This window comes from Phoca vitulina, unplaced genomic scaffold (assembly GCF_004348235.1).
Source record: "Phoca vitulina isolate PV1807 unplaced genomic scaffold, GSC_HSeal_1.0 scaffold2, whole genome shotgun sequence".
Lineage (NCBI taxonomy): Eukaryota > Metazoa > Chordata > Mammalia > Carnivora > Phocidae > Phoca > Phoca vitulina.
Window position 1 is genome coordinate 20,837,276 of NW_022589705.1, and position 17,497 is coordinate 20,854,772.

The following is a 17,497-nucleotide window of genomic DNA, read 5'->3' on the forward strand; positions in this document are numbered from 1 at the left end:
AGCAGCCAGGGCACAGTCTTCCAACAGTGAACAGCACGTCCCACAGTGAATTGAATTTAAGCTGTCCTATAGAATTTCTATAAATTAGTAACATATATTTGGAAAAGAGTAAGTTGTGTGTTTTTAGAAGTCCTTGACTTCTTAAAAGCATTGCATTTAACAAGCATATATTGCACATCAACTATGCTATTTATTTCTTCATTCAACAAATCTTTTGTGAGTCCCTCATAGGGGTCAAGTACTTTGGTAAACAGAACAGGCAGTCTCAGCCCACAAGAGAGATATATGCTGAGATAGAAGACCTAGCCTATGTCCTCCAGAAGCTTACCATCCAGTACTTAAGACACGATACCACTAACTCACACAACAGAATTATCTAACTGAATGTGCATTAAACATGCAGTCATAGTTAATGAGATCAAAAGAGCTACATCTCATAAAATAATTAAAATAACACTTAGTATTTACATAAAAGTTTCATTTGGGAATTTTAAGTCTTTACAGAAAATGTTTCAATAATCTTTACAATACCCATGTGCTATATGTATGGTATTGGAAGAAGTGCCCAAACTATTTAATGCAGTGCATCATTCGATGTAATTATCTTCAGTCTTCATTACTTTCTTTCTAACTTCTTTTTTTTTTAAATTCCTATATTACATTTTAGCACTGTATTAATTATTAGCCTTACTAATTTATAAAAGCAGTTCATTAAATGCAGATTTGTTATAGCCTCTAAATAGAAAAAGTTTAGAATTGGAATATAGATGCTTCATAACATTTTTCAAATCAGCCCTTTTATGTGTCTTTGAAAGGCTGTATTCCTGAATGAACCACATTAAAACAGGCAATGTTTTATGACCTTTTAAGTAAAAGCAAAATGAAATCTCATACACAGTTTTATGTAGGAAACACACCTTTTTTGTGTGTACAGTAAATTCAAATCTCATGATTTCAGTTGACTTACTGCAACCGCAGTGAAGGGTCAAGAGTGATAGAACAACTCGAATCCAATTAATCATCTTAGATTAAAGTCAGTGCCAAAGTCATGCTATGAAGACAGTAAATGGCTTATAGGTATAAAAATATATGGTAGTCATGGTAGTTTCATATATGTGTTTATTCTCCATGATTGCAGCAAGTACAATAATCTTTATAGGGATGAACCAGAAAATTTTTAAAAATTAATAATAAAATAACAAAAGGCCATCCTTCCTTCTATAGATATTTATTTATAAAGTACATTAGGTGCTATGCAATGCTGAACTAAATGATAAAAAGCAAAGGTAAATAAAAATTAGCATGTTCTTCCATTGAATGGCATAAGAGAAGACATTGGTATAAATAATGCTCCCACGCATCTGGGAGGCACTGTGACAGGAACTGGAATAGAAATAAATGCACTGCACTCAAATACCCAATAAAAACAGTGATTCTATCTCGGGGATCATTGAGATGGTATGAGAGAAATTAGCTCTGAGTTAGACCTTGAAGAATAAATAGGAGATATACTGTCAGAGGAATAGGGTGGTACTCTTAAGGAGAAAGACCAGCATGGGGGATGTCCTAAAAAGACATCTGGTGGTCAGTATAGACAGGGGACTCAGTTTGGTGTGTCAAGATATAGAACAGCAGTGGATTTGGGGCCAGGTTGTAAAGGGCCTGCACTATCCTATCTTCATTCCTTAACATGTTTAAGTTCTTAGGAAACAGTGAATCACTCATTAGGTGTTGCTCGCTTGGTCTTCCCTCTGACTTTATGATTTCCTAGGCAGTTCCATCTGCCTATCAAGCGTAGATGGTATTCATGGAGTTACATTGAAATCATGCATTGGCCAAGAACATCAAAATAAGGTTAGCCTCTGAGAATGCAAGTAATAAAAACTGTCATACATTGAATGAAATCCACCAAGTGTAAAAATAAACCCACAAGGTTTTCTATAAATGTATGATTAAGGAACACAGAAAAATGATTCAGAGAAAAAAAAATATTATAGCCAGATAATTCAAGACTTGGATTTACTCTTATTAGCTGAACAACCATGAGTAGTTGTTTAACCTCTTAAAATAAGTTTTTTTTTTTCCTATCTGTAAAATGGGGTTGATAATTTCTATATTGTCATGTTGTTCTAAGGATTAGAGATATGCATGTGAAATGCTTAACACAGGGCTTGGTACATGTCAGTACACAACATGGGCTTCACCCCAAATTTAGTGGATTGGAACAACTATTAATTTAGTTCAGAATTCTGTGTGTTAGCAATTTGGGCTGGGCTAAGCTGGATGGTTCTTGTCTCAGCTCATGTCACTTTATCTGTAGTCAACTTCCAGGTGGGCTAGGGGCTAGCTGGTCTTTGGTGGTCTCAGCTAGATGGCTCATCCCTGTTCCATGTGCTCTGATCCTATAACTGGCTGTGCCAGCTTGATCACATGGCTAGGCAGGGCTTCAGCAGAGTCAGCAGAAGAGGACAATGCCTCTTCAAGCCTTGGTTTGGCACTTGCACAACATTGGTTTTGCCATGTTCTGTTGATCAAAACAAGTCACAAAGTCAGTCCAGATTCCAGGGGTGGGTAAATAAATCACCCACTTGATGGGTTAGCTGCACAGTGACATTGCAAAGGAACATGAATACAGGGAGAGGAACACTTTTTTTTTTTTTTTTCCCTGAGTACTCTACCACAAGAGGGTTAAGGATGCAAAATCAACTGGAATCTCTAATGTAAATTGAAAGGATAGGAAATCAATATGGTATAGTCTTAATGTAGTAGAGAGGAACTTGGAGGCAAAAGACCTGAACTTGATCCTTGCTTCTGCTATTGATTAACTTGACCCTGGTAAAATAAATGATCTGTGCTCATTAGTCTCAGTATAAGGTTTTCTAAATTCAAAATTATTGTGTGGAATAGATGAGATAATGTGTCTGAAAATGTGCATTAAGTGTACATATATAAATATATATAATGGATTATTATTCTTTGATATAAAATATACTTTATAAGAGGTTTCTGAACCTCTTACCTTATACCACCTATCTGTCCTTCTCATTCTCTCTCTAGAATGTAGAAATTTACTTACATTTAGATATTGGGATTGGTAATAAAAATGTACATTACTTGGAATTCCATTTCTCAGCTACCTGTTCCAGTATTCCTTTGAAACAAATATTTATTGAATCCCACTTATGTACAAGGTTTAATATTAGGTGCTAGAGATATAGAGAATGAAAAAAGCCCTGTCCCCCAAAACTTCAGTCATATCTTGAAAAACACACAAACAACAATTTAATGTAATATGATAAATGTTGTAACAGAGAAATGGAAAGGATGCTGTGGGATTTCAGAAGAGGGATGCCTGACATATTCAGGGGGGCAGGGTACACAGGGAAGGCTTTCTAGAGAAGGTAATGTTCAAATGAGAAGCAGGAATTTACTGGCTAGAATAATCTAAAATTCAGATCCAAATGCCCAGCTGGTTGGAGATCATGGTTTTGGACCCTTGCCTGGATAAACCTGGTTCATACCTATGCACCCAGCTCCATTCCCCCATGAAGTATATCCATTCATTTTCCCCAACACTAAATTGAACTACTTGAGATTTCTTAGAGTATATTCCTTAAACATGGCATCCCATGCCTTTGCTTCTGTTGCTCACTCCACCTGGAATACTCTTGCCTCTTTTATTTCTAATCAGTTTCCAATAAACACCCATGGATGATTTCCGAATCTAGTAAGAGTTGCTTTTCTAGGATATCGTCCCTGATTTACACAGGTATAAATAATCACCCTTCCTTTCTGCTCTCATTATATCCTGGCTCATACACTATAATTATTTTTGTATCAATTTACATATGTCTGCTTTATTATACCATATGCTCCTAGAGCACAGGGACCATTGCTTATTCATTCAGACAAAAGGAATAGACATATGGTCAGGAGAATGAAGAATACATGTTACATTCAGAAAGAACAGTAATTCAATGTGGTTGGAGTAAAAGTAGCATTGTGGTCTTGTATAGCTAGCTTATTAAAAAATTGGACTTTATCCTGAAGTTGGAGTTGGAAAAGAAGTGTGATATGATCAGGTTTGTGTCTTTAGAAGGATCTGCCAGATGGCATAGACTGAAAAGAGAGATAGGGAGACTAATAAGAAAGCTACTTCAGTAATCCAGGGGAGCAATGGTGAAGATCTTAACTAAGACAGTCATGATGAAGAATCAGAAATACTTAGAAGAGATCATTGGGAGGTAAACTAGAGCAGTACTTCTCAAACTTTCCTGTGCATAGAATTACCCGGAGATCTTTGAAAGACCCTGATACCTAGGCCTAACTACATACAAATGACCTTAGAATTCTTAGGGTTATTATTATTATTAATTATTATTATTACTGTTGTCTCCAGGGGATTTCAAAGCTTAGCTAAGTTTGAGAACCAGTGGACTGGAGTATACTTGGTGTAGGCAATGAGAAAGGAAGCGAGAAAAGAAATGTCCTAGTTTTCTAACTTGGGATGAAAGGGTGGAGTATATTTAACATGAAGAAATAAGCAAATTCAGGGCAGAGAAGTATAAGTTTGATTTTGGGCAAATTGAATCTGGGGGTTAAAAGGTAGTTGGATATGCTCTTCTTGAACTTAGGAGAAAGATAGAGGTTGGAGGTGTACACTTTATAAATTTTTTACATACAAATATTATCTGAAATCATGGTGAATGTGATGTCTAAGAATGTGTATGAAGTGATACTAAAAGAGGACCACGAGTAGACCCTGGGGGCATCATCATGTAAAAGGTGGCCAGAGGTAGAAGAGCCTGAGAAGGAACAAGAAAAATACAAGTAAGGAAAGGAGGTGTCTCCAAAGCTCATGTGGAGGAGGGTTTCAGCAAGCTGGAGTGGTTCACTGTCTAAGTGCTGAAGAGAGTTCCAGTAAAGATTTGTGTGGAAAAGTATCTAATATATTTGTTGAGGTCACTGGTGACCTTGCGGAGATGAGTCCCTAGACACAATAGGGACAAAAACTAGATAAAATATATAAAGAAGTGATCAAAAGAAGAGGAAAAAGCAGCCATTACTATAGTTCCTGAATAGTCTAGTGTTTTTTGTTTTGTTTTTTTTTTCCTGTTCTAATGGAAAACATCTGATTTTTCTATGGAAACTATGTGCATATTTGTTTAACTTGAAATATGACTTTTCTATGTTAGGAATAGTTGTATAAGCAACACATTTGTTAGTCCCAAAATAAACAAAGAAATGATGAGTTTTTAAATAATATGAAAAGACAACTTTAAGAATATTCTTCTCATCTGCATACATTAAATAAGCAGCACCCATATAAAATTTGAAGAACTTACGAATTTCACTTTTAATGTCCTATTCTCAATGTGTACATTTTAGGAAAATTGTACCAATCTCACTTTTGCTTATTTGTACTACAGTATAAAGAACAGTTAAAATTTGAATGTTGTACAGTTAATTAATATTTAATAAACATTTTCTTAGTTTAAATGTCTTTGAAAATCACATGTCTCATGCTATTTTTCCTCCTGGATATAATCCCAGTAGTGTTAAGGGATAATATTGTTAAATTGTTTGACAAAACCTAACTCAGCTACTTGTAATTTACAGTTGTTCACCTTTGTCACTTCACAGTTTTTCCCTACTAAAAAATTTAAGTTGTCTTGAAGCTGAGTTGTTGACTGAATTTCCAATGTAGTTCATAGTATAGTTATAGAATACCAAAACAGTGTTGCCAACATAAGTGTTTAAAGCATACACTTTAAGTAAATGGGAGTTTGAGGAGATAGCCAGCTTGTAACCAATTCGGAGTTTTATGTTGTTCTTCACCTTAATTTCTGATGTGCAAACTTTATTATAATTCGGTTTGAAAAAAATGCTTAATAAAATCACTTTATTATTTCCATAAGAGTAATTTTAAAAATAATTTAATCATGAATTGTGATTCTTTAATTTAAAAGTTAGGAAGGATGACAATAGAAGCATTCAATAATGTTTTTTGTTTTGCTTTTTTTTTAGAATAAGTGTCCTATTTTTAACTTTTGAGGGATTTTTCTAGGACAAACAACATGCAAAATTTGATTCATAAATTATTATAGCTGGCATTTTATATGCTTTAGAACATTAATGTATCATAGCAATTAGATGTCTACACAAAGAGTATACATTTTAAGTTATATTCAGTAGTCATGAATCAAAATGAAAGTCAAGCTATGTAAAAATGCAATTTAAAAATATTCTTTATAAAGCAGAATTAGGTATAAGAATGCCCTTTCATGAAACACATCACATTTTAATGACCAAAGCACCAAAACCAGTCTTTTTTTTTTTAAGATTTTTTTATTTATTCATTCACGACACAGAGATACAGAGAGAGAGAATATGAGCAGGGGGAGAAGCAGAGGAAGGGGGAGAAGCAGGCCCCCCGCTGAGCAGGGAGCCTGATGCGGGGCTCGATCCCAGGACCCTGGGATCATGACCAGAGCCGAAGGCAGACGCTTAACCATCTGAGCTACCCAGGCGCCCCTAAAAACCAGTCTTGATAAGATGGGTCTCAATTATAAAACATTCTGTAAAACAGGGGCTCTGATCTGTGTTCCAATGTTCTAAATCATATTATCCTTTTGCTTTTACTAATTAATCTCCCTTTCCAGAAACATTGCCAATCCTGATTAAGTACATGTGCCTTCATGGCATAGGAATCTTAACCATGAGCTCTTGGTAAACTTGCTTTCCCATTTTCTTGGATGACAGCTCAAGTACTCCCATCTCTCCCCCATATTTTTAAATCTCTATCCCCCATTCTCTTTCCTGTCAAGAGACCTCATCTACTACTTAAGAAAATGTAAACACCAGGAAGGATAATTTCACCTTTTCCATACCAAATCTATAAACTCAAGTGTATCCATACCTATTTTTTATCTCTACTTTTCTCTTCCACTCCATCAAACTGGAAACAGTGCCTCTGCTCTTATCAGAGGTTACTTCCTCTACTTATGCAATGGATTCATCATCACCTCTCACCTTCTCAACAGGTTCTTCCTCTTTTCCAGATCATTCCCACAAGCATAAAAACATACTCAAATATGGCCTATTAAAAAAACCATCTCTCACTAAACTTCCCATAACTCTTCATCTACTGCCCCATTTATCTTTTAACTAGCCTACCAAAATCTTGGGAGAGATGTGTGTATCACTTCTCTCCACTTCATATTCTGTTCGCTCAGACTATTCCAGTCTGACTACTGTCCCCTCTGCTTCACTGAAACCCTTCTTGCAAAGGTTACCAATGGTTTCTGTATTGCCAAACTGCATGGACAATTCTCTGTTCTCTTATGCAAACTCTCAGAAGTATTCACCAGAGTGGGTTGCTCTTTACTTTTTGGAACACTTCCCCCTCTTGGCATTTGTGACATCACATTCTCAGGAGGCATCCTGGGCCCTCTTTTTATCTGTTTCATTCTCTTCCCTTTGAAGTCACCTAACCAGGTGGCTTTAAATACTGTTATATGTTGAATTTTCTAAAATGGACACCTTCATCCCTTACCTCTTTAGTGAATTCTAGATTTATGAATACAGTGATACAATTTATGTCCTCACTAATGAGATGCTTACTAGACATTTTATGTGTAATATATTAAAACCGAACCTCTTAATAATCCCCCACTAGTTATTTTCCCAGGCCTTGTTCCATCTCAGTAAAGTGTCTACATTCTACTCAGTAGTTCAAGCCAGTAATCTAGGGGTTATCCTTAATCTCTCCTTTTCTCTCATCGTCTGAATCTAACCACTGACCAGTTTTATTGGTTCCAGCTCAGAACTGTCCACCTCTCTGCATCTCCATGGATATTATGCAACGCACATTATTTCAACCTAACTTGTAGGGACAAGTTTTCATCCTAAAACACCTTCACTCCATTCCCTCTAATTTAGTGAAAAGCATCTTTTGCAAATATAGATCAGATTATTTTATCACTCTCCTTTAAACCTTTCACTGTCCTCCATTGCTCCTATAATAAAACCCAAACTCCCACAGGGTTCAGCTCCCAGAGATTTGGCTACTGCCTGCTTTTCTCATTTTCTCTTATATTCTTCTTGCCCTAGCATGAAACTCCATCCATGTGGCCTTCGATTTTTCTTAAATATACCATGCTCCACTTCGGTGTCTTTTGTACATGTACTTTCCTCTACTTAGAATGCCAGTTGTCACCCAATTCCCCATCCCATTCTTCAGTGTAAGATGCCTTCTTATCTTCCATATGTCAACTCGCAGAGCCCTTTACTGACCATTGTCTGATATGGCACTACGTACCCTCGTGATGTCCTCTATAATGCCTTCCTAACAATAATCTTGACCTGGAAAGATTCCTAATAATGTTTCTTTAAAAACTTGTTATGATTATTTTCCCTCCCTAAAATGTAAGCTTCAGGAAGGCAGGGACTTTTTCTGTTTTATCACTTTTGAGTTAGAATAGTTATGGGTACATAGTATAAGAAATACTGGTTGAATGTTCAATAGAAAAGACTCTAAGTCCATGTCTTAAACTCTTTTGTATGTCATTTGGTGTCTACCTCACAGTACATGCTCAATTTCCTTATTAATTGACTAACTGACATTGTTTGACTCTCCCACTAGACTGTATATCATAAAATGTACGATGTAGTTCAAACACTACATAGCATTTGGCTTTTACATATGAACTCTTCCAATAATGTTTTAAAATATGAGTTATAAAAAATGGAGTACTGGGGCACCTGGGTGGTGCAGTCGGTTGAGTGTCCACCTCTTGGTTCCAGCTCAGGGCAGATCTCAGGGTCATGAGATTGAGCCCTGAGTTGGGCTCCGTGCTAAACACAGAGTCGGCTTGAGATTCTCTCTACCTCTCCCTCTGGCCCTCCCACTTGTGCTCCCTCTCTCTCTTTCTATCTCTCTAAAATAAGTAAACAAATCTTTTAAAAAATGGAGCACAAAAATGGTGTAATTTAAGTGAAAAATTGGCAAAAGTTACTCTAATTTTAAAAAAAGTTTCGTTTGATATGTATTTCTGGTAATATTGCATGATGTTTCACAATATAAAATAACCATCAATTCTCTTTTTTCAGAGGAAAAAGAAACCTTATTCTCTCTTGCTTGACTAAAAACCAAGCACAGTAAAACACTGAAGGACTTTCTAATCATCAAAGAAAGATTAAGTCATGCCCAGTGTCCTTTTAGTGTTAATATCTTTTAGCCTGACCCTTTGAAAAATCCTAATATCTTTTAATAAAGAATAAAATGATTTGGGGGTCATCTTTATTCCACTGAAATAGAGTGTCACCACATATTTTCCCAAAACATCCCTTGGTTTTAGATTAAGGATATTTAAACTATGAAGGCAATTTGGCATTTTAAAAATAAGGTATAAAGTTATTTTTCCCCTTAAATTTACTTGACTGTCAAAAAAATTGCTTAGGAAGTTATTTCAAAAGTGCCAATTTTAGTTTTGCCTGTAATAGTTGTCAAGACGCTAAGTGAAAGAAACCAGAATATAACTTGAATTTTCTTGAGCCAAAAGTGGTGTTAGTTTACACATGCAGATACATTAGTGGTACACCTGGCTTGAAAGTGGCAGTAGCATGGATCTCTTCCCATCACGCATTCTCTACCTTCCTGTGTCTGCTTTATTTTTCCCGAGTGCAACTAGCTTTGGGTGGAGGTGGCAGGGTGGGTGAGGTGAGGAGTCAGTCAGTGGTCACCAGTTGCTCTGAACACCATTCCAGTTTAGGAACCAATGAGAGAAAAAATCATTTACCTTCCCAGCTCCAGTGCAGGACTTTGGTGAGAGCAGAATAGCTGATCACAATGATTAGCCCTGTTGGAGATACTTTGTCAGTTTTTTGGGCAAGAATGTAGAGTCTGTTACAGATGAGGAAAGAACAGGCTAGTGCTTGGCTGCTCGGAGCACACAAATAAAACCTACCTCTACCTATTAACATAATGTTTCTTTCCCACGTGTGGTCACCCCTCTTCAATGACAGCCCACCCAAAATCATTCTCAGTCACTGCATTCCAAGGCATTTGGTGGCACCAGTACTCTTGATGTTCAGGACAATTCTCTAGGTAATATTTATTTCTCTCCATCAAGCCCAAATGTGGCTTCTCATGATCCTCAGGACTTGTAGGGCAAATGATGACTTTAACCAACCCTGGCACAATCAATATGTATTTCAAGCAATAACAGCTTTATCAAAATTAAAATGGCCATTTGGTAAAGTGGAACCAGGTTAGACACTAGTTGAGAGCGTATATCATATCCTGTTGTCAGTGCTAGTAAACATTACCTCCCTGGCAGTGGATTTCTTTGATCAGCCTATCTGCCTAGCTGGGTCCTGCCCACTAGAAGGATCTTCCCTGTTGTCCCCCATGCAGCCAAAGAGGGGCACTGGAGAGGAGAATGTTGTGCTGATTTGGCACCCACTTCGTATTTGTATGGGAATGTGAACTTGGGGATTACTTTGTCATAATTGGAGGCATGTTTGGTTTTTGTTTTTGTTTTTTTGTCTTATCTTGATTTAAGTAATAAAACTCCCTAAAAACCTTGGTCTATTGTTTGTCACTTTAACCATAGAAGAACTGGTATCTATCGCTAAAATCATTTTTTTCATTTTGAATCTTTGGATCTAACGTTGCCTTTAATGTTTTAGCAACAAGCCTAGGGGCTCCACCCATTTCCTAAATCTTTGTATTTACGGTTTTTTAGTTTTGGGTTTTTTTTTTTTTTAAGATTTTTATTTATTTGACAGAGAGAGAGAGAGAGAGCACAAGCAGAGGGGAGCAGCAGAGGGAGAAGGAGAGGGAGAAATAGGCTCCCCACTGAGCAAGGAGCCCGATGTGGGACTTGATTCCAGGACCCTGGGATCTTGACCTGAGCTGAAGGCAGATGCTTAACTCACTGAGCCATCCAGGTGCCTGTATTAACTGTTTTGTTTTTAAAATTTGTTTGTTTTGTTTTTACTTGACCTTGAAGCCACTGAGGACAATAGGAATCTGTCCCACCTGCCCCCAATTGATTTTCCTCTCAAATGGAGTCCCTTATTTTTTCATGCAAGGGATATTCACCAGGAGGTATTAGTTTGGTCCTAGAAGATCTGGTGTACCCTGTGGTATTCCTCACTGGTCCGTTTCAGACTGGGGAGCGGGGCAGGATATCCCTGAGATCTCAGATGATGTGGAAAGGGCAGAAAGATTATCTCTTAACTGAAGGTTCATAATTTATCCTGGTGACCCTTTTTTAGTTTGCAAATGGGCAAGCATGGAATTTGACTCCCCCCCCCCTTCTTTTAGCCACTAGAGAAAAGGCCATGGATCATTATTACATTTTTCTCCAAATTCTTAAAAGCTGCATCCTCACTGGACACAAATGTTGAATCCTGACCTCGTCCCCAAATAATTAGGCATTCTCAAGTGTCCTCCTTTGTTCATCATTTACTTTCTCCCCTTTGTTCCTCTCTCTAAAGAGGAATCTATCTGAACCTGGCTTCTTATTTCTCATCATTGTCCCACCTTTGTCTGACTAATGTTCTGAGATTTCTCTCAGTCCCTCAGATGCAGACTCTCAAATCTTTTGATTCCTCTTTCTCAATTGCTCCTTTTAGGACATAAGTCCTGTGTATTTTAACATCTGACCCTTTTTCCGTCACCAAACCAACACCTGCATTAGCCCTGCTCACTCTTTACTTTGACTCATAGTAATTATTTGCCAACAGTTTTCATCAATTGTTTTTTTCCCTTCTCTGACTCATGATATTCATTTCTGCTTACTTTTAAAAGGATGAGCTGATAAAGCAACTCCCCTAAATCTTTGGTGACCTCGTTCATTTATTCACTCAGTCTTATTGTGTGCCAAACACCATGCTGGTTATTATAGATAAAATGATGAATGATGCAGAGCAGTCCCAGCTCCCATGGAGATGATAGTCTCTCAGGAGAGAAAAAATTAACTCAACGTTACAGACAGGCTTGTTGTCTTCATGGTTTTCAGAACTCTCTCCAATATGGTCGCAACTTATTTTCTGTTTCTCTCAATGTCGAAAGCATTCATCCGACTTTTGCAACGTATCTTTGTTTTGTTTTCTAGACATATATAAAAAAAGCTGCATGTGGTAAGAGCATAAGGACTTTGAGTGGACTCTTCCACTAGAATCTGTGACTTTAGGCTTGGCACAAACTCTGTGTGTCTCAATCTCAGTCTTTAAATGTTAATGATAAAAAATTACTGATGTGTATTGAATACTTATTTTGGGCCAGCAAAATCTAGTGGTTAAAAGCACAGACTCCCTGTCAAACTGCCTAGGTCTGAGTCCTGCCTCTGCTTCTTATTAGCTGTGTGACTTTTACATCTCAGTGCCTCAGCACCTTCATCTGTAAAATGGGAAGAATAATGTTGGGAATGATTGAGTGAAGTAAAAACCATTAAAACAGTACCTAGCACATCATAAGAGCTACATAAGTTTTTAGCAATTTCTGTTATCACTTTTCTGGGTAGGTAGTACAATTATCCATATTTAACCAATGAAGAAACTAAATGATTTGCCTACACAGTAAGTGATAGAGTCAGGGTTCTAATCTGGACATTCTGGCTTCAGAGCAGGTAGTAGTAACTACTACTCTGTATAGCCTCTATTATAGGCTTATAACTATTATAAGACTATAGTTAAATAATCAACATTTAACAAAGTTTAAAACTATAATGCACTATGAATATGTAAGGTATCATTATCCTTGTTGTAATAAGATATGACTGAAGAAGACACTAATTTATTTCTTTTCCATATCCTAAAACTTTTAGCTATACCAGTAATTATATTAATGAAGATTTCCATGTCATTGTATAATTTAGACAACCCTTTCACATACACAAATTTATGTGATTCCCACTATCACTTTCTGAGGTTGGCAAAGTCAGTATCATTATCTCCATTTTAAAAATGAGAATGCTTAGGATCAGAGAAATTAAGTAACTTACATAAGAATTCAAAGATAGTAAATGAGAAAGTCTCTAACCTAAGTCTGAAGCCCTGAATCTCATCCTTTGCCTCACCATAATACACTGCTGTTTTTAAATAATTTGTCTTTCAACAGATCAAAAACTAATTTTTATGATATGCTTTACCATTATAAACATATATGTGTAAATATTAATATACCCTTGTGTGCAAAACACCCTTGTGTACAACCATTTGAACTGACATTCTTTCCTTTTTTTCCTTTTGAAGATTGTGATTGCTAGCATCATGTGCAGTTATAGCAAAAATGACTGGATGGAACTTTCCAAAATGGCTGAGGTAATGATTTCTTTAGTATATATTTATTTCTTCTCTTCCATTTTTATTAGTTTTAAATAAAAAGCTGCCATGAAAAATAGCCCAGTAGAAGTAAAATTGAATGGAAAATGGTAACTTAAAACATTTCTATTATAATTTGTTTACCCTGTGTTTTCATTAAAATGATGGAAATGTAAATTTAAAAGGAATCTATTCTATAAAAGTGGTCCCTTGGATTTCACACACTACCTAAAAATCCTTTATTCTTTGAATCCATATACTCTTTATTTGCATATTAAGCAAATTGTATATTATGATGGATGCCATGATAAAATTTAATTCTACCTTTGAGAGTGTAACAGGATCTTACCTTGCCTTTAGGCAAACTAGTTTGACAGCGAGAAGAAATTTTGAATATAAAACTCTTGAATATTTAAAATATAAAAGGTTCATTTAATACTATTCTAGTGTGAATACAGACATGCATAAAATGGTAAGACAGAATGCTCCTGAATGGAACACTAGTCAGCAGGTTTTCTACAATATAAATTGAATCTTGCACAAATGCAAACAACTAACCATGTGCCTCAAATTTGTATTTCAAATAGAAAAATACATACCTAAAATTGTACATTTATATCCATCATGCTGTCATGAAAAATATTCTAGACAGTTTAGCTGAGGTTTTTTGAAAACCGCTCAGAAATGTAGAAGACTACATCTAACAATACTTATACACTAATGACTCTACATTATAAAATACTATGAAACCTTCTATGGTGTTCAAAAATTGTACATTTTATTTGGATATCTTAATACTGTGAGGGGGAAGAATGACTTCTGGGACTTAAGGGGGTGAAATTAAACATGATCAGTAATTGGCTTCATGATCTTTGATGCTGAGGCCACTTTATACGTGAATTTACCTAACTGACCATGAAATTTTCTACAGAACCTGTGCTTGGCATGAGCTTTGCCAATTCTAAGCTGACTATGATGAATGGCTTTATCATGCTGCTTGCCTCTGTCTTTCTGTAGAATAAGATACTTTAAATATTTTCTTCAGTGATGAGCATCAACTTTTAAATAAGCAAATTTTACTTTTAAAAACCTTTAATTAGTAACATACTAACCAACTTAAAGGTGCTTTTTACATTTCTCACATTCTATATCTAGTTTCTTTAATTTCAGTTTTATTTAATATCATTTTCTAAGTACGCATAGCAAAAAAAAAGAAAAAGAAAAAGAACAACAAAAACAAAAGAAAGGAGGAGAAAAAGAAGGAAAAAAATTTTAAAAAGGAGAAGTTATGCTTTCCTTTCAGTCAAACCAGTCTGTAGAATCTTTCCACAGGAAAGCAATCTACATATCAAGAAGGTCAATCTATAGATGGTGTCAATTAAAAAAAATCTTCCCTATAATCTTAAAATATGAACTGTCCCAGGGCGTATCACCTGAAGAAGCTCTCCCCAGGCCTCCACATCCCCTGGAGGGCAACATTAGGTAGCATGATTCCTCATAGCTCCTCTGGTAGGAACCCCATAATGCTTTATAGAATCAGTAGTTGGTTTTGTCTTTATGAATGCATGCTTCAAAACAGATTAAAACAGACTTTTTTTTTTTTTTTTTTTTTTTTACATTGGAAGAGCCCACATTAAAACAAACCAACAAAAACAAAAAAGTATTTGAGCCAAAGTTACTGTACCACTTACAACGTACATTTCTTTGGGGGTGGTGATAATGGGCGGTAAGAAATCAAAGATATCACACCAGCTGTTCTAGCACCAGTTTTAAGTTCAGCAAATGACTTAATGTGATGATGAATATACTTTAAATTCATGAAGTTCCTCTCCTTGTAGTAGATTAATTTTTGAATTACGCAATAGGGAACTGAGGAAGTCTGTTATGAGCTCTTTACTATTAGATCTGAAAACAGAAATGACACATGTGTTACAGCAGGACAGATCCAAATCCGTACCAGAACCTGAAAAAGTAAAGACGGAGAAACTCTGTGTCAGAATGAAAGTTTGTGCAAGGAACGATCATTATTATTTGTTTATTTGTTTCACCAGAGGCTACCACTCTATTTTCCTATTCTAAATAAACATTTAAGACCATGTAGGTGGTTAAAAAAAAATAGAACCTAGGTACATTCTTAAAATATGGTAAATTCAACTGAATGCTATTTTTAATATATATCCAGTGTATCTTCTTTATCATGTGCATATTTTTTAGAAAGTTTTGTTTTCTTCTAGAAATAGAACCATACTGAACCAAGCGTTCCTTTTCTTTTTTTTTTTTTAAAGATTTTATTTATTTATTTGAGAGAGAGAGAATGAGAGAGAGAGCGTGAGAGGGGGGAGAGGGAGAGGGAGAAGCAGACTCCCTGCCGAGCAGGGAGCCCGATGCGGGACTCGATCCAGGGACTCCGGGATCATGACCTGAGCCGAAGGCAGTCGCTTAACCAACTGAGCCACCCAGGCGCCCCCAAGCGTTCCTTTTCACTCTAACCCAAGAATGACCATACTTTTAATGTCATCTTTTATGTATTCTTCAACTTGGTTTGAATTTGTTGTTTTTTGAACACCAGGAAAAAGAAGTGACCTCTGGTAAAGTTTTCACAGCTTGGTGTCAAATCAGTAGCATTGTTAGGGTCTGCTCAGGTTTTCGATATCTGATCACAGGCTTTCCTCCTTTTCTGGGTCACAGATGACCTATTCCAATTCCATGCAAAGGAAGATCTGTGAAGCACCTACTGTGTGCACAGTCTCTTGCCAGCCAAAACAAAGGTGAATAAGACATAGCCTCAGCTGTATCAGAAAGATACCATTCAGAAAGATCAGAAAGACACCAAACTGAACCATACTGAAAACTCACAATATCAGGTCTTACATAGATCTTGATCTCATTTTAATAGATCTTGGATCCATTTCTTTCTCAATGTGCATTAGCTTAGAAAACAGAGCTCACGTCAAAGTTCACGTGAAGATGCTTGACTGAAGGCTACAACCCCAGAGCAGGATGAGTGGGGAGAAAAGGGAAATGGGATAGGAAGAAGGGAAAGCAGAGCCTGTGTGGTGCATGGCAGAGCTGGCTCCCACTTCCCAAGGAAATGGAGCTGATGGCTCAGTCACGCAGGACAGAGAACGCCACGTGAAATCGTCCTGCCTCCCAACAGCTTAGAGGAGAAGAAGGGTGAGAGATGTACCTACTGCTTCCTTTCTGTCTACTTGCTTGGACTGGTCAAATTTCACACTCCAGGGCTTTCCTTTCCTCCACCCTTCTGGGGATTGTGTATCCTGCCCCTTTAGGGGCCGCTGCTAAGGAAGTCACATGCCATACCATGTTGTGAAATGTTTCTTGTGTGGTGTTTCTTGTGAGATGTTGTGAGATCTAAACCCAGAACTGGAGGGAAAAGCCCGAGCCCCCTGGTCGGGCCTGGCTGGGCACTGGCGTTCCTGGAGATGCCGCTGGGATGGGCACGGACGGCTGAGGCAAAGCGCCGCTTTCGTGCCGAGGGAGCTGTGAGAGCTGGCCATGCCGGGAGTTGTGAGAACGGCAATAGGGCCTGTGGTCCCTTTTTAAGTGAGTGGCAAAAGCTTGAGTGGCAAGTAAGGCCATCAGATTCAAAGCAGCGTATAAATTGAGTGTGGCTCCATAGGCATCCTGCCACCCCAATCCCAGTTTATCTGAGATAGCGCCACTCATCTTCTTGCCCTCAATCCATCCGAAATCTTCCCACTATCTTTCTCAAGATGCAAACTCCTTGACTTGACCTGGACATGCTACATAGTCTGGCCCCTGCCTGTCTCCCCAGTGTTATCCTCAGTTTGTTGTCCATGTTCCACACGCACTGGCCTTCTTTTACTCCTCTGACATGCTTCCAGCTGAGAGCCTTTGCTCTTCCCTTGGCCTGGAATATTCTTTCTTGCTCACAGAATGTTCTCTCTTTCTCAACTCTGAGTGCCCTGACCAGTCTTGCTCCTTTTAAGCTCCTGTCCTCAGAAGCCAACTTACCATTAAAACTAATGAAACATAAGCTTCAGGCCCCTTCCTTGCCCAAGTCACTTCCAAGCCCCTGTACCTAAATTTCGTATTTGTAATTTTAATTAATTTTTTTCTTAAAAAAAGTTCCCCAATTTGTTTAAGCTTTAGGCTCCCCAGAATCTAGGTGTACCTCTGCCTG

General features: G+C 37.2%; 1 protein-coding gene across 1 annotated transcript in view; it reads left to right on the forward strand.

The window, feature by feature from the left end:
- The window catches only part of DPYD (dihydropyrimidine dehydrogenase), a 795,794-nt gene that overhangs the window by 505,550 nt on the left and 272,747 nt on the right, over nt 1-17,497 (forward strand). Inside the window, exon 15 of the mRNA XM_032422959.1 lies at nt 13,264-13,332. Coding sequence (XP_032278850.1) covers nt 13,264-13,332 — 69 coding nt within the window. The remainder of the gene's footprint in view (nt 1-13,263; nt 13,333-17,497) is intronic.